Source organism: Meleagris gallopavo, chromosome 1, assembly GCF_000146605.3.
Source record: "Meleagris gallopavo isolate NT-WF06-2002-E0010 breed Aviagen turkey brand Nicholas breeding stock chromosome 1, Turkey_5.1, whole genome shotgun sequence".
NCBI classification, from domain to species: Eukaryota; Metazoa; Chordata; class Aves; order Galliformes; family Phasianidae; genus Meleagris; species Meleagris gallopavo.
Genome location: NC_015011.2, coordinates 127,240,753 through 127,257,293, shown reverse-complemented (window position 1 = coordinate 127,257,293; position 16,541 = coordinate 127,240,753). Strand labels below are relative to the sequence as shown.

Here is a 16,541-nt window from a genome sequence, read left to right as displayed (position 1 = left end):
TGGAAACTACACAGGACTTACTTTGATTAATCAAGTAAAAATTGTGAAACCTTCTCAAATCAAGAGCAACAATAAACTCCACTGGGCTTGAATGCATGGCTCCTGCTTGTTCTGAAAGATGATTGAGGGATTCTGAATAAAAAATTAGTGAAGTGTAATGTGCTCAAAGTAATGTGAATTTTTCATTGATTTATTTAATGTCTTCATATAATTATGGAAATACCGGAAGAAATTATGATTTATATTCATAGGCTTATGACTACCTTCATTTAATGAATATTTTAACATATGGAGCGACATCCAGACTTAGGCCTAAGAGCAGCAGAATATAAGGCCATACACTGCCTGAATGTGAAACACGTTCATCTGATATTTGTTAAGCTGTAGCGATATTTCTTTTGGAAGAGAATTGTGTTTTGTAGGCCTCTCACTGGTAATATGCTTTCATGAAAGGTTAAAGGTAAACATAATGGAAATCATAACACATAAAAAAATGTGACGTCCAATTCTGAGGGAATTTTGCAAGCATGCAGGTCTTGACCTGAATAAAGAATTCTAAAGCCAAATCTTTCATTTCTTATGCCTGCAAAGCTTCCTCTGGCAGCAAATTCTGGATTCATGAATCACACGTTATCAGATGCTTCATTTCATCCCAACAGATGAAACGTTTGATTTTAGTATTTTTTTTTTTTTTTCATTATAGAATAATCTAGAAGTCCAGTATCCAGGAATACTTCTGAATTCATTTAAATATTAAATGAAGATTAGATAGAAAAATGAATGAAAATGCCTGATTTTGATCGAATGTTACCATGAGAACTTCAGTGCCTTTAAAAGATATATTATTATCAAAAATTATACTGCCATTTTACAAGAACTACTATAAAATAAAGTTTTAAAATTAAGCAGAGTAACTAAAGGCACACCTAATCTGTGACACGTTCAATGAAATTGGCAAGATTAGAAAAGACCATGTCAACGATCTTGCTGAAGTCGTTGAACACTCATCCATTTCTTCATTAGCTCCACCACGCAGCAACTTCCCTGCCAAATTTCTAGACATATTCCTCAACTTAAGTTGTGATTTGCTAATTTAGTGATCAAGCATTTAAATCATAGAAAAAAAAAAAATAAGATGTAATTAAGTGCTATTTATTTGACTAACATAAGTGCAACTTCAGTACATCATGCTACAAAACGTTTTACCCTGCACCAACTTAAAAGTAAATTCTATCTAATATTTTCTTATGTGATAATCATTAAATTTACATTTTTAGAAAAAGAAAGTCTTTTTTTTCCTCATCACTGCTTTAAAATATGAGCAAAAATCTTAGAATCAATCAGAAGTTTAAGACTTCAGGAATACCTCAAAGAATCCATATGTTTTAAACTTATTCAAAATTCTGAGTGGAAACGTGGGCATATTCAGCTACTTGTAGCTACTTGTGTTATTTCAGCAGCAAAATAGATGAATCTTATTAAAATTATGTAGTTACCCACAAAACCATCCTTGATTGGAAGAAAAGTATTTAAGTATTTATATGTAAATGCATTCTGAATTATATATAACAGAAGTGTTGTATTTTTATAAGGAAATCATGTTTACAAAGAAAAAGAATATGTATAACAATATATGAATTCTGTTTTTCTGATTTAATTTTATATTCTCAGTGTCTGTAGATCACTATTTCCTCAAAAATAAATAAACAAAAACCAATGAATACAATTTTTCGAAAATATTTTTTATTATAAAATGTACAGTATATTGACCTAAACATTATAAAACACTGTAATGCATCAGAGTCTTGTAAAGACCAATAATTTATAAAATGAGACCAAAAAATTCATTGTTACTCTTTCTAGTCTCATAGTCTAATTTAAAAATATATATAAAATATATATACGGATGATTTGACTGGAGCATCCATAGTAGCTGGAAAAGGTTTGTTTGTACATTATGGTAATTAATGTCTGCATGTAATTTTATTAAAATAGATCACTCTTATTTGCTAAATTAGTTTTTGATTTTGAAGAGCTGATAGGAGAACGAACAGAAAAGTTAGTAATCATATTCTATAAGACTAGATTATGTAAAAGCGCTGCAGGGGATAAAGAAAAGTATGTTTTTCCAAAATACTAAAGCACTTCTATCACTGCAGCTCATTTATTAGCAGTTAATACTTCTTTGGTGCTTTTAAGGTGCTTCTTACAACACGGAATAGCTTTGGACTATTGACAAAAACAGAATACTTCAGGTCTCAAATGCTACTGAATAGCATGAAAAAACACATCACATTGTCTTAACAATTTAAAGACCTTTTCCAATGTGTTAATTTAGATACATCTACTGCCTTCTTCTATTGCAGGGAAGTACTATTATGTTGAGTACAAAAGCAATGCACTTTGCATGAAAACAGAATTAATTTTTTTTCTGCCATCAGCCTTCCTGGCTTTGTTGCAAACAGTACTTTCCTTGCTGGCAGTGACTGGAACTCTAGCACTGAGCCAAAGGCGTTTGTGTTAGTGTTAGAATATGTGTATGTAAGTTGTTTTCGAATCACTGCCTAGTATATTTTTAGCAGTGCATTTATAGAAGCCTGCATCTCTTTGAGAAGACTGCTGGATGACTAATGACCCCTGAGGGTGGAGAAATTTGTTTCCATACAGACGAGATTGAGCTCCTGTTGTCAGATGAGATTTGTCTGGAAGCTCCCATGTTATTTCTGCTTTAGGAATCCCAATGGCCATACAGCTTAGTTTTACTGAATTTCCAGGCCTGGCATATATCACAGGTGCTGGCTCACTAGTAATCCGAGGGGGATAGGCTATCACGATGACAGGCACGTTCATAATAGAAGTACCGTAGTCACTGGACACCTTGCACAGGTAAGTGCCCCTGTCAAAAACAGAAGCTTCACGCACTGTCAGTGAGCCATTCTCCAGGAGGGAGAAGCGACCCACAGCCTGGGGAGCATCCAGGACCATCCCATTGGGCAGTGTCCAGGAGATCTGCGCCCGTTGGTTTGGCTGGGTGATGCAGTGGAGCTGGAGAGTTTCTCCATTGATGATGCTCACCAGGTTGTTATACTGATTGCTGATTTCTGGCCTGAGTCCCACCTTCAGGAAGACTACCCGTTCCACGTAACCACCTGGGTTTCTAGCTGTACAGCGGTAGGTCCCAGCATCCCCTGTGGAAAGACCACTGATATGTAAGATTCCATCCCGCTTATGGTAAAATCTGTGCAGACGGTTGCCACTCAGCACTTCCGTGCCATTGGGAAGGATCCAGCTTGTGGTGGGCTCAGGGTATCCCTGGACTGAGCAGTTCAGATTGATGCTGTGCCCAGCAATGGCAGTGATCCTTTCATTGACAGGGTCCCTGAAGGAAGGTTTCTCCAAATGGTCTGTGATGACGAGCTGCACAATCAGTCTTGCTTCACCTCCTTCGTTCCGTCCAATGCATACAAGCTGCACTGCATCTGTCTGCCTCACCCCTCTGATGTCCAAAGTACCGTTGCGATGCACAGTGATCCTGTTTCCATAGTAGGGGGCTGGCAGGATTACTCCTTCTGGAAAAGCCCATAGGACCCGTGGAGCTGGAATGCCTTCAGCTTTGCAGTCAATAAGCTTCCTGCTGTCCCTGATAGCTGTCTCCCTTACAGATGTTATTGCATTGAGATGCCCGTTGATTCTGGGAGGTTGAACATTGACATGGATCCACACTACTTTCCGATCTTCTCCAGCACTGTTCCGCACTACACAAGTATAGTTACCACTGTCAGATCTTTGTGCCTTTTGGATGAGAAGGGTGCCATCCCTATATACCTGGTATTTCTCAGATAGAGTAGGAATGGGCCTGTTGGTTGGGGAAAGCCAAGTTACTTTGGGTGTAGGTTCTCCTTTGGCTTCACATGCTACTGTGACAACATCACCATAGGGTACATTAATAATGACATAGGTTTTGTTTCGGATAGTTGCAGGTTCAGCGACTACTTTGACCCTTACTTTCATCTCATCCTTCCCAATTTGGTTCTCAGCGTAGCAGGTGTAGTCCCCTTCCTCTCTCAGTCCAACATCATTGAAATACAGGGTTCCATTATTGAAGACGACATATCGCTTTGTCCGGCTGCCACTGTCATCTGACTGCATGAAGGTATTGATCATGCTGCCATCCGGAAGACCCCAGGAGATCTCAGGATTTGGTAGACCAGTAGCTACACAGTCAACTTTTAGGTCACCTCCATACTTGACCTTGTGGTTATTCTCATTCTTGTGTTCTATTTTTGCAGGTTTCATCATCACATTCACTTTGAGGACCACATAATCATCCCCAATCTTATTGCGAGCCACACACAAATAATCACCTGCATCTTTATCTGTAACTGAATGGACAACCAAAGTCCCATTGCTGAATACTTTGATTCTAGTCTCCAAGTTACTGTAAGGAAAGAAAAGAGGACATGAGTTGCAAAATCACATTTTAGTAATTACTGAGTGTAACCTGGGGAAAAACAACAATCCAACAGTATGGAAACACAGGAGCAAAGCTGTTGTTAAGACAATTAGATGATCTGAAATATCCAAGACTGTCACATGAAAAAGAAAATGGAAAAAAATAATTCCATTGACTCATAACCAAACAATTCTACCCTGCTTTGTGCAGTGACTTTAATATTATTCCTTTATTTTGAATCTTCTGACTACATATGCTGAATTCTCTAACACGTCATATCTGAATGATATACTCCATACAAACCTATATGGAATGTAACTGTGGAGTCTGATACTTCAGTACTCAGTTAAAAACAAATCGAGATGAGCTACTTCCTCTGGCCTTAGTTTCAACATTTTTAATTTTAATTAATTTTTAACCCTCAGAAAACTCTCAGAGAGGCAAAATGTTTAGACTCAATAATATAGAGTAGGTAACTTCTACAGTGTTAATTTATTAATGATCTAAACTTCAAAACATGGCAAAAAAAATTATATGTGCTAAAAGGCTATTATTACTTTCCAGTGCACTATGGAATTAGTGCATTGTGGCCAGAAATAATTTCCTCAGTAGATTCACACTTTTCTCCCCAACGTGAAGGTGTGCTATATAAAATGAAGATCATAGAAGAGAAAAAAAAAACCAATAATCTGTAGATTACTCAAATACACTGTTTGCCCAATGAAAATATGCTGACTACATTCCACTATTAAGAAAGTTATTGGCAATGGTGTATTTAAATTTCAGTATATTTCTTGTATACAGTGCTCAAAGAGAATTTATAGAGTAGAAACTGTGTTTTCAGTGAACTATGAGAACAGTTTTGTTGTTTTGGAGAAGCAATATTTTACTTGATATAATGAACATTAGAGAAGGTATTATTTTAAGCATGGTAATATCTAAGTAAGGTAACATTAATTTATCTAATGTTAAAATGTTCACGATTACTTAAGTCATTATCATTTCTTTGTCCCATTTTTACAGTGTATAATGATAAATACAAGTAGAATTGAAAAATAGTGATCCCAGTTCTTCTGGGGGAAGTATGGATCTATGCAAACTCTAAATATATTATTTTTGGCACTGGACTTTTTGCTACATTTACAGAGACAAATAGTGGCAAATTATTCTGAACACTTGAAGCCGACTTTTCAAGAGTACTGCTGTTTTTAGGAAAGTTATGCTATTACATTACAACTTGACCATCTTTTGATATAATTTCAAATTCTTCCTTAATGGTTTTAGGTCTAACTCAAAACTCACAAAAGAGTGAAATTTCAACAGATATGAGTTCTCTTTTCTTAATGTTTGTTCAAGTCTAATTTAGTTTCAACACCTGAAATAGTAATTTACCTGTGTAGGGAATCAATCATCCTTTTGGAAGGTAACCTCCATAGTATCCGAGGCCATGGGTCACCAGAAGCACTACAGTCCAAATGCAGGATACTGCCATACGTTACATCTGTCCTCTGAGGAGAGCTCCCAGTGATCTTAGCATTAGATGCTTGTTTCTTCACATGAAGTTGTATTATTCTCCTGGCGGCTCCCACCATGTTGGCGGCAATACACTCATAGACCCCACTGTCCTTGGGGGAGACATTGCGAATATAAAGAGTTCCATTGGGAAAAACAAATAAATTCCCATTGACAAACTGGGAAGGTCGAATTTGTGTGCCATCAAAGAGCACCCAACGGATGCTGGGCGAAGGTGCTGCTTTGGCAGTGCAGTGGATATTAATACTGCTACCAAGGGGCAAGGAAATGTTCTCTTGCTTATCCTGTTGAATGATGGGGGGTAAGGCTGCAATGTGGAGCCTCACTGCTATGCTGTCAGCTCCTGCAGCATTGCTAGCTACGCATTTGTACACTCCCCGGTCTGAAAATGTTGCTTGCTTGATAGATAAGGTTCGATTTTCATGAAGCATTATCCTGCTTTCTGTAGTAGTGACTGTCTGCAAAATCTTCCTGTCTGGGAAAATCCATGAAATGTGTGGACTTGGAATCCCACTAGCCTGACATTCCATTGCTATGGTATCTCCAAAATAGACAGTGACATCTTGGTAGCGGGAAAGTAAAATTTTGGGCTGATGGGCTACAACTGTGAGCACAAAAATCATTTTATCTACGCCATGCAGGTTCTGAGCTGTGCACAAATACTGTCCACGATCCTGAAGCTGAGCATTTCGGATAAGGAAGGTACCATTTTTCAAGACTTCAAACCTTTGTAACCGGGTGTTGGCTGTCATTAGAGCTCCTGAGAAAATGAGAAGAAAGAAATAGAAAGGCAAAGGGTTGGTTTTTTAGACATGCATTCCTGCACTAAAGAAGCCTCATGGAAGACAACAGAACTACTTAACACCAACTACAACTTCAGATGGATCACATGACATCTTCTGACACAGTCCACAGTCTGTTTCTAGTTCAAATCTAACCATACTAGCTTGCAAGTACATGCAGTATGGGAACATTTACAGGCCCTGTGCTTTACTTTAGAACTTCAGAAAATCTCTCTTTTGCTTATGGAGATAATTCATACAACATTGTTTAAGGTAGCAAAGCTACCAGTTATTCACAAGCTTTCTAATAAGTTCAACTGCTGTGAACAAGCTTTTGGTTGCTATTCCTCCTTCAAAAAATAAATTCATTAAATGCTAGAGCTTTTATTTTACTACAAGAAGTACTGCTAACTTATTTTTATCTGTAACTATTGCTTGCAATTAATCACATTTTATCAGTACTGATACAAAATATTCAGTGTTTGCTCTTTGTTTTGGACTATCCCTGTAATTATGTTGCATTTCTATGTAAAATCCCAAGTATTAGTACTGTTAAAACTGTGTAGAAGATTTTTTCATCTGTCTTACCTGTAGAGACTTTTGTCCAAGTAATAAAAGGCTTTGGTTCACCCACTGCATCACAAGGGATAAGAGCATCTGTTTCAGCGAGGATGGATATGCTCTGAGATCCTTTTGTGATAATTTTAGGTCTTTCTCCAGGTGTCCTGAAATTGCTTGAAGATTGAATTATAGATAAATTGTGTGATGTAACGCCTCCCACATAAGGCACATATGGAACTTTTTGGTGATATTGGGCATTTTTAAGAGGCTGAAGAGGCTGAAGTGTAGTGGATATCTGGGGTCTTCTGCTCTGAGAGAAAAAGGATGGAGGGGTTATCTTCAAAATTACTGCTGGTGGTGATGTGGTGGTTGTAGTATGTGAAGGCACTGGAACAGCTGTAGCTTTCTGCATTGTAATCCGAGGAGGGGAGACCTGGGCAACCTTCTTCTCATTTATGTCTTTTGGGACTGGTTGACCAGGGACCAGAGGTTTAGGATGTATACCTAAGTGAGGTAAAATCCTTGTTCTGTTGAACAGGAATGGCACTCTGGAACTGGGATAGTAGGGTATCTCTTGACTTGGTAGTCTCCCTGCTGTGCCTCTGTTATCTGGAACATAGTTGCTACCAAAAAATCTTGAATTAATATTGTATCTATTCTGACCCTGATTACTAAACTTGCTTGTAGGGAATACGTTTGTTCTGTGAAATGGAGTAGCTTGTGTTGGGGTAGTTGTCTCTCTCTCAGAGGCAAAAGTTTTTTTGTCCTGGATGGTGTGTGCTGCATATGCTGTTATCTCTGGTTTGTTTGTGTAGTGAAGAGGCTGATGTGTCATAAAATAACGAAATGAACCTTGTGTTACAACATACGGAGGCTTCACTGTGCCTCTTACTGGAACATGCCTTGGAGGTACAACTGGCAGTCTTTGATTTAGGCTTGGTATCATTCCAGCGGGTGGATGGGGAAGGTTTGGATTTAGCAATATACTGTTGTTTGACCTGCTACTATACATCTCTTTGAACTGTTCCTCTTTAGACTGTATGCTAATCCTGTTTTGACTAGAGAAAGGAGTAGGGCGTACATTCAGTCTTGAGCTCACCACCATTCTTTCACTTTCTGCTTCAACTTGTTTTACTGCTGGCAACCTTTCTTGATTGAAGGCATTACTGCCTTTGGAAGTATAATGCAGAGAATGACGTAAAGTGCTTGAGATGGGGGGAGGAAGAGTAGGAGGTTTTGTAAATGGAATAAGGACATTGTGTGTAGTCTGAGGTTTTTCAGATGTCTGCAAAGTGGGATCGTGATGAAATACATTCGATACTGTTTCCTCCTTATCCATGGAAGACGATTTTGCCCCAGCATGAGACACAATAGATATTTCTGTTTCTGTAGGTGGAAAAGTTTGAGTTTCCACTGTGCTGAAGGAGGAGGACAAAGACATGATTTCTTGTTGCTGGTGTGTCTCCGTTGTTGCTGGTGTTTTTAAAAATTCTGTGGGCTTCCATAAGTCCTCTGAATCTGAGACATCTTCAAGAACTTCCAGTGTGTCAGCAGGAATACTTAAATCTGTCACGGTAGGATACATCGGTTGGAATGTTCCAGAAGTAGCTTCATTAGACACAACATCCAAGTGAAAAGCGATGGTCTCTTCCCGAGATTCTGGGTAAGTGGATTTTGTAGATGATGTCAAGCTGCTCCTATACTCAGAGGTAGCCGTACTTGACAGTTCTGCCTCACTATCTGGAACTTTAGAATGTGCTTTAAGGCTCCTCTCTTCAGATACATTCTCTAATGAGTTAAATGTTGACATTTTATTTTGCTCTGGTTTCTGAGCTGCACTTGACTCTTTTGTGGGAGCTGTGTTATGTGCAACATATGATGACAAAATTGTGATGGGTTCAGTCACTGGAAGTACCAAGGTTTCAGGAGTAGAGTGTGTCATGTATTTTCTTTCAGGTTGAGAAGTAGTAGGCCTAAAGAAAGAAGCTGTGAGCACCTCTTTAGTTTTGGTCATTTTCTCTAGTACAACAGGATCAGTAACTAGTGAAGGAGTGATTTCCCTATGTTCCTCTTCCTTAGCCTGTATTTTGACACTGCTTTTAAGATCAGGACTTTCAAGTACTGTAGAGGAAGCCTGGGTCACAGCTTCAACTTTAGATGTTCTTGGAATGTTAGGCATTGCCTCTGTAGTTAAAACAACAACGGGGAAAGGTTTTGTTCTTTGGCGGATTCTATTTGGTCTCAGTCTCCTTCTCCCATAAGGCCTTTTCCTAGCATGCTGAGTAACTAGGGAAGATGTTGTTTTCCTATAGGGTGTTGATGTTGTGGCAGCAGTCGTCAATTTGGTGATGGAAGCAGCAGTTATCTTCTCTGTTTTTATGTAAGAAACATTTGTACTTGGAGAAACAAATGTGGGATCTGTTTTTGGAGTAGACAGGTTTCTCTGTTCTCTTCCCTGAAAACTCTCTGTGTAAGTGCTGGACACGCTTTCTTGAGTCACCGTACTTCTGTGGGTCTCTGATTCTTCCTTGCTCTGGACCTTGCTAGATATAACAGCTGGAGAAGTTGTACTTAAATCTGCTATTTTTGTCTGACCAGTGGATACATCTCTGTGTCCATGTATGAAGTCATTGCTTTTTACTGTAACAGATGAAGTGGAACTTACAGAATCTGTAGGGATGTCATACAGCTGAGAAGGTGCTAAACTTATACTGCCGATACTCATTTGATCCACTTTGTTGAATCTCTCATTTCTCTCCAAGACACTATAAAGATCTACAGTCTGAGATTCAGCTAGGACAGAAGCATCAAGTGGTAGCTCAGCAAAAGCAGAATTTTCCTCTGACTTAGAAGATACAGTTGCATCTATATGTTCCACTGTGAATGAACTACTCTGAATATTAAGATAGTTGGTCACTGTTTCTTTGGTCAAAGATTCTTTAGTGACAGCATGAATATTTTCTGTGACTACAACTGAAGAATCAGCCCTGCCATCCTGATGCTTCTGCCCTTGGGGTTGCACTGTTGCAAAGACAGGACTCGATACAGGGATTTCAATAGAGTGTACACTTGCAGGTGTTTTTAAAATTCTTTGGTCATATAAGCCTTCAGTTTCTAGCCCTGTTATTGTGGACCAAGCTGAAAATGCTTTACTGCTGTGGGAAACAGTGACTGAGAATGGCTCATTTTCTCCCAGAGGTGATGCATCAGCAGAAGAATCTACTACATCAGCTGTTGTCTCTGAAGGCAGAGGGATGGCTACTGGATGAGGGACAGGAGTAGTTTTCTGCACATCTGATGGCAGTGCAGTTGTTAACAAAATGGCTGTAGCTGTTGTAGTTCTAGGAAGGTTCTTCCCACGGACCTTTGCCAAAATGTCAGCCCAGTGCTGTGGATTAATCTGTTTGCTTGCCATATTAATTCTCCTTCGAGATTCAAATGCTCTTCGGCCTTCCGCAACATTGCTGTCTTGGGTTCTATCAGTACCTTTCCAAATTTTCATTTTCCTTCTGCCTTTCTTTCCCTTTTTAATTTGAGCCTCTAGCATTTGGTCACTTTTTTGTTTAAAGGATATCTCCCTGTCCTTCAGGTGATTCTTTCTTCGTGGGAATTCATCAACCCCTCCTGTGCCTGATCCTTCTCCATCATCTATGACCTGCCCTCTTGTTTTTGATGAGCTTTTTGAGCGTGTGCGTTTTTTCAGTTTTATCCTCTTAAATGACCTGTCAGACACCATTTTATTTACTGTCACTCTTACAGTAAACTGATCTGATCCCTGCTGATTGACAGCCACACATCTGTAATGGCCACTGTCACTGACGTGGCTTTTTGGAATAAGCAAAGTACCATTATCCATCACATATCCTTTTGAAGAGTTTGACAAAGCATTAAGTACCTGGCTGTTTGGAAGAATCCAGCTCAATTGTGCCTCTGGGCTGGCAATTGCACTGCAAGGCAAAACTATGGGATCTCCAACATTTTTTTCAACTCTCACTATATCTGAGTCAGTTACTTGAATAGCAGGAGGCTGCACTAGAAGTCTGTAAGTCATAATATCCATATCATCTCTCACTTGGGCAGTGCAGTGATACAAGCCAGCATCAGTATAACTCACTGGTTTGATTACTAGTTGACCACTAGTGAGAATGGAAAATCTGCTGTCCTTTTGATTAAACGGTGCCTGCAGTTTTGTCCCATCTGGAAAGAACCACTGAATGAAAGGACGCTCAGAGGCTTTCACATTGCAGTTCAGCTGACACTCTGACCCTTCTACCACATTCTGTGCTTTCCTCGTGCTTTGATTTTGTTCTATCATTACCCAGCTTCTCTGCTGCCTCATGTCTTTGGTATGAATTGCCTGAGAAAACACAGTAAAAAAAGATAGCACCACTTTTTTCCCTGTACTCTGGCGCCTGTTTAATTGGATATTTATAAGAGGTTGCATCACCCAGGAAGGCTCAGCTAGTATTTGAGCTTTTACACCTGTGTAATAAAGAGCATCATAATCTGAGCCTTGCTTGTAGTGATAGCTTATTTTAGGCTCCTTGCTGAGCATAAGTTCCCTTTCTAATTTGACTGGCACTTCACTATAATAAGCAATCAGCTTCCACAGTTTTTCATAGTTCTCTCGATTCATTGGGCATTCAAAATCCAATGATATTGTAGCATTTATATCAATCTCCTGAGTCTGGATTTGATTCCACTGAATCTTGGTAGAGCCTGTTGGTTTCTTGATTTCACAGTTCAAATGGACTACATTGCCATGCTCATCAGTCATATTCAGTGTAATGTTCCATGGAGAAGACTGAAACACTTCCAGGGGGAGTTCATAATTCTCACCATCTTCTTCGTCTTGAGTGCTGCTATTGTACCTCAGTGAGGACTGAATGATAGGTTTCCTACAGGAAATATCTTTCAAGTTTTGGATATCTTCTTTTTGCAGCTGTTTTGGGCTGTTGCACCTAGGACAAAGTTGTCCCCCTTCATAGGCTTTGTCCTTTTTGCATTTTAGAACACCTGTAAGCAAAGAAAAAACTAAAAAAGTAAAAGAAAACACAGGTAAGCTGTAGAATTGTGTCCCAGAGTTAAAGAATTTCCGAGATCATAAGATGCCATGGGAAGCATGGTATGACGCATGACAGGTGGCATATGGAAGCCAACGTTTTTTTTAAATGCTGCCTCTTTGTTTTCACAGTTTTCACAGGGCCTGATTCTCCTACCAACCACAAATTCTTCTGACTCTAATGACAGGTTACTCTGTTGTAAATTAGATTTGTTACTTCTGAATCAAGTGACTAGAAATTGGGGTGTCCAGAGCAACAATTTAGAAGCCTGCAAATATTTATGCTGTGTAAAAAAGCCTGCATGTATACAATGACAACCTGCTTATCTATCTTTTGGACCTCTGAAGACTAGGTCATCCCACCTTTCAAAAATGTACCATTTGCCTGAGAAATGCCAGATTTTTCATTAAAAAAAATCCAGAAGGTTTTTAACCTTTAGTAGCTACAGGAGAACTATACAGTACTATACTGGCAACACACAAAAAAATTCCCCCATAGCGACTAAATTTACTGGTTAGTTCCTGCACTTGCAATCTTTTGACAGAAGAAAAAAATGAAAATGTCACCTCTTCCCTGATCTCTGAAATAACTGCAAACAAAGAACAAAACTGTAATGAAAAAATAAAGATTAAACAGAGGAGTATTAGAACAAGAAATGGTAGCCTTGAGTTGTTCTAACAGTGCCAATAAGACTCTTGTCTAGAAAACAGCAGTCATGTATTTGTGTTTAACTTTACTACAGTTTCAAATGTTGCCTTACATAACTGATTTGCATACATGCTGCATTCCAGTTTTTCTAGGAATAAGTGTCATGTTGATCACTTCTGAGGAACAAAGGATGAATGAATGAATTACAATGCAAATTTCTAGAAGAAGGTGAAAAGAACTTCAAAAATGTCGTTACCTTTTTTTTTAACAGAAAAACATATGCTTTGCTTGTCTGAAATATAAGGTTTATTGAGAAATTCTTACAAATGTAATAATAAAGTGAACCGGTCTATCACTTGCACATTCATATATGTTTCAAAGATGAAGTAAGCATACTCCATGACAGGACTAGCACATAGTCACCTTATTAGCAGTTGCTACGCTGGTCTGAAATAGTTAAAGTGATCACTGAAACAGCACTGCTGTTTCCCAGTCAGAATTCCCACAGAAGTTAGTGCTACAGCTGTACAACAATACAAAAACTGTCACACATGAAAATGGCATGGAATAATTATCTTCTCTTTCCTAAAATCACTGTTGGTTTATTGTAGAAAATAATCAACTTGAATAAAAATGGTAGCAAGTCATCACTGTGCAGGGAATGGAAGATCATCTAATATTTCATCATTACTACTTGGAGTGCATCTTAATATAACCACTTATTTGATAAGGGAGAATATATAAGAACATTATTACATACATACAGTAAAAGTCAGACGCCTCAATTATGGCTCCATCAGTGACACTTACACTATGTATTAACACTTCTAAAAGTAAAGCTAAGTACTGCTAATACTACTACTTTTCCTAGTAGTACAGCTAAGTGCAAAATTGCAATGAACATATTCTAAGATGACAAGATCCATCATCATCAAATGCTTCAAATGGTTATATAAATCACTCCAGAACTCTTCTAAAACCTCTTCAGTTGCAATTAAATGATGATTTCCCCTTTAACAGCTGTGGTATAACACTAGTCACTCTGGCCTACTATACAATAAGCACTTAGTAACCTGAGATAGGGCACTCAGATACCTAAACTGAAAACAAGCATTCAAAGAAGCCCACATTTAATGGGTTCCTGACCTACAGGCATTATACAACTGTTTTGTTTTCTTTCTGTTTCTCATATTTTGCTTCTGCATATGTCTAGAACTCTTCCAGCCTGGTACTTTTCTCACATCTAAGCCTACATGGTGGCAGACATTCCTCTGAAAAAGTAGCACCATTATAGATGTAAACTGCCTCCCTCAGAAAAGTAAGTTGTGGTCTCTGGAGAAATGCCAATGAATAACAGCATTAAAGTTAATAGTTCAAAGTTAAAGGACTCACAGAGGAATCTGGAAACTTGATTTCCACACTCCTTCCTTTGCGCAACAACATAGTGCACACAGGCATCGTGTAAGTAATGCTACCCAAAAAATATCAAAGCTATTCATATGCAAAACTTTTTTAATATTATGACTTGAAAATGCATTTCTAATCTTGTTCTTACCTCCAGAATTTTCACTCCAATCAAGGAGCCACTGTAAGCTGCAGTCACAGGCCCAAGGATTCCCATGAAGGTAAAGATTCTCCAGCAGTGGCATACCTTGAAACATCCCTGCAGGCAACGTGCTAATAGCGTTTTCAGATAGGTAGAGATGTCTTACTGTTGACAGTTTAAAATAATTAAGGACCATAAATGTTGAAAAGGTGTGTGGATGAAGCTGCTGGAGTAAATTTCCTTCCAAGTGGACCAATCTCAGAGAAGTTAATCCATTAAAAGCATTTGGATGAATAAACTCGATTCTGTTGTGGTCCACATGCAGCCTCATTAAACTTGAAAGTCCATAGAGGGTTTGGCCAGTTATAACTTTCAATTTATTGTAACTAATTTTGAAAACCTTAAGAAAGAAAAAAGAAAAAAGAAAAATAAGATTAGATTTTGTATCTAAATCCAAACAAGCAGTCCAAAGTTTTCCTCACATATTCAAATATCCCTTGCACCACTAAAAAAAATGATTTGCTGGACAAAAGCTGGAAAATAAACTGACTATTATTTGGCATTAACAAGCGTGACATTGGCAAAGTTAACAGAAGTCCAATATTTTAGGGCAGTGGGAATGTTATCTTTATTCTAAGAAAGATATATTAAAAAAAAAAAAAAAAAAAAAAGCTTATTTTTGTCCTCAGTTATTCATAGAAGTCAGAATTTAGGAAATCTAGGAAGATCTGAGTATTACCTGCAGGGACATGAGATCTTTCAGAGCACCATTAGGTATATTCTGAATGTCATTTCCATGTATCATAAGCAGTTCCAGTTTAGTGAGTCCCGCAAAGGAGTTTTCATATATAGACTGTATACTGTTAAACCTGGAAAAAAAATCACAATGTAATTAGATTTTACACAGATGACCTTTTAAGATCCCTTCCAACTGGGATGATTCAATGATCATGGACTGCAAATGTAAAATTAGTGTAACTTAACTTTCAGCAAAAATTGGATGCATCTTAGCACATTGTCAAAGAGCCAGAAGTAACTGAAACATTTTTATAAGGCCAAGTATACTTAGCTCATGTTTACATTAAGATTTCTTTCAAATCAATTAATGGCACTTTAGTCTTAATTTAAAACTGGGAGTAACAAATAGGCGTTTAAGTTCTAATAGTTGTCAGTATGTTTTTCCATGCAGTTCAGTTTATGGAATGGTAATAAATTAATGGCCTGTATCCAATCCATGATGCTATGGAGCTTGGCAAACTGGGCTGCAGTGTTGCCAAAACAGCATCTAACAATCAATGAATGAAGACTTGGAAAGAGGACATTAAAAATGGATATCTCCCAAACAACAAGAGACGCAGGAAGTCACATCTCACATCGTGCTTAACTGCTGCAACAATTAAGTGGCTGCAACAATTAAGTGGCTGCATCAATTAAGTGGCTGCATCAATTATTTACACAAGATCTAGGAACTGAGCTTCCAATCATGTAATTTGAGCCCAGGAATGTTTATTTAAGAAGTAATACTGGAAATCTACTTTAAAAAAACTATTTGATTTCACTTTGCACTAACAAGTCAGATTTTATTTGCCAGTGCCTAAGTCTTAAGTTTGGCTGCCTAGTTCTGCATTTCAGTTTTCCAAGTGTAGACACAAAATCAGATATACGTGCTAATCTGGGCATGATAGCTCCAAATAAAGCATGCAATTGTAAAGATTTTTTTCCTATTTTTAAGAGTTTCTTTCTAGGCATGAAGGGAAGAGACATAGAGAAATGTAAATACTTTGATGGGGGAATACTTCTAGATTCTCATCATCTTACCTATCTGAAGATACTGAATTTAAAAAAAATTCAGACTAATATTTTGATATTTTTAGTCCTACCACGGACCACTTATATTTATACTGCAGCCATCCTACTAAAACTCCTTTATCTTAAATCAGTCCTTCTGGGAAAAA

General features: G+C 38.1%; 1 protein-coding gene across 1 annotated transcript in view; it reads right to left on the bottom strand.

Moving 5' to 3' along the window:
• Positions 1 to 1,726: 1,726 nt before the first annotated feature.
• Positions 1,727 to 16,541, bottom strand: part of MXRA5 (matrix remodeling associated 5) — a 104,980-nt gene continuing 90,165 nt past the window's right edge. The window contains exons 2-6 of the mRNA XM_031557541.1: positions 15,326 to 15,463; positions 14,596 to 14,986; positions 7,357 to 12,345; positions 5,846 to 6,746; positions 1,727 to 4,438 (exon numbers count right to left, since the gene is read on the bottom strand). Of these exons, the coding sequence (XP_031413401.1) occupies positions 2,527 to 4,438; positions 5,846 to 6,746; positions 7,357 to 12,345; positions 14,596 to 14,986; positions 15,326 to 15,463 (8,331 nt within the window). The 3' untranslated portion in view covers positions 1,727 to 2,526. The remainder of the gene's footprint in view (positions 4,439 to 5,845; positions 6,747 to 7,356; positions 12,346 to 14,595; positions 14,987 to 15,325; positions 15,464 to 16,541) is intronic.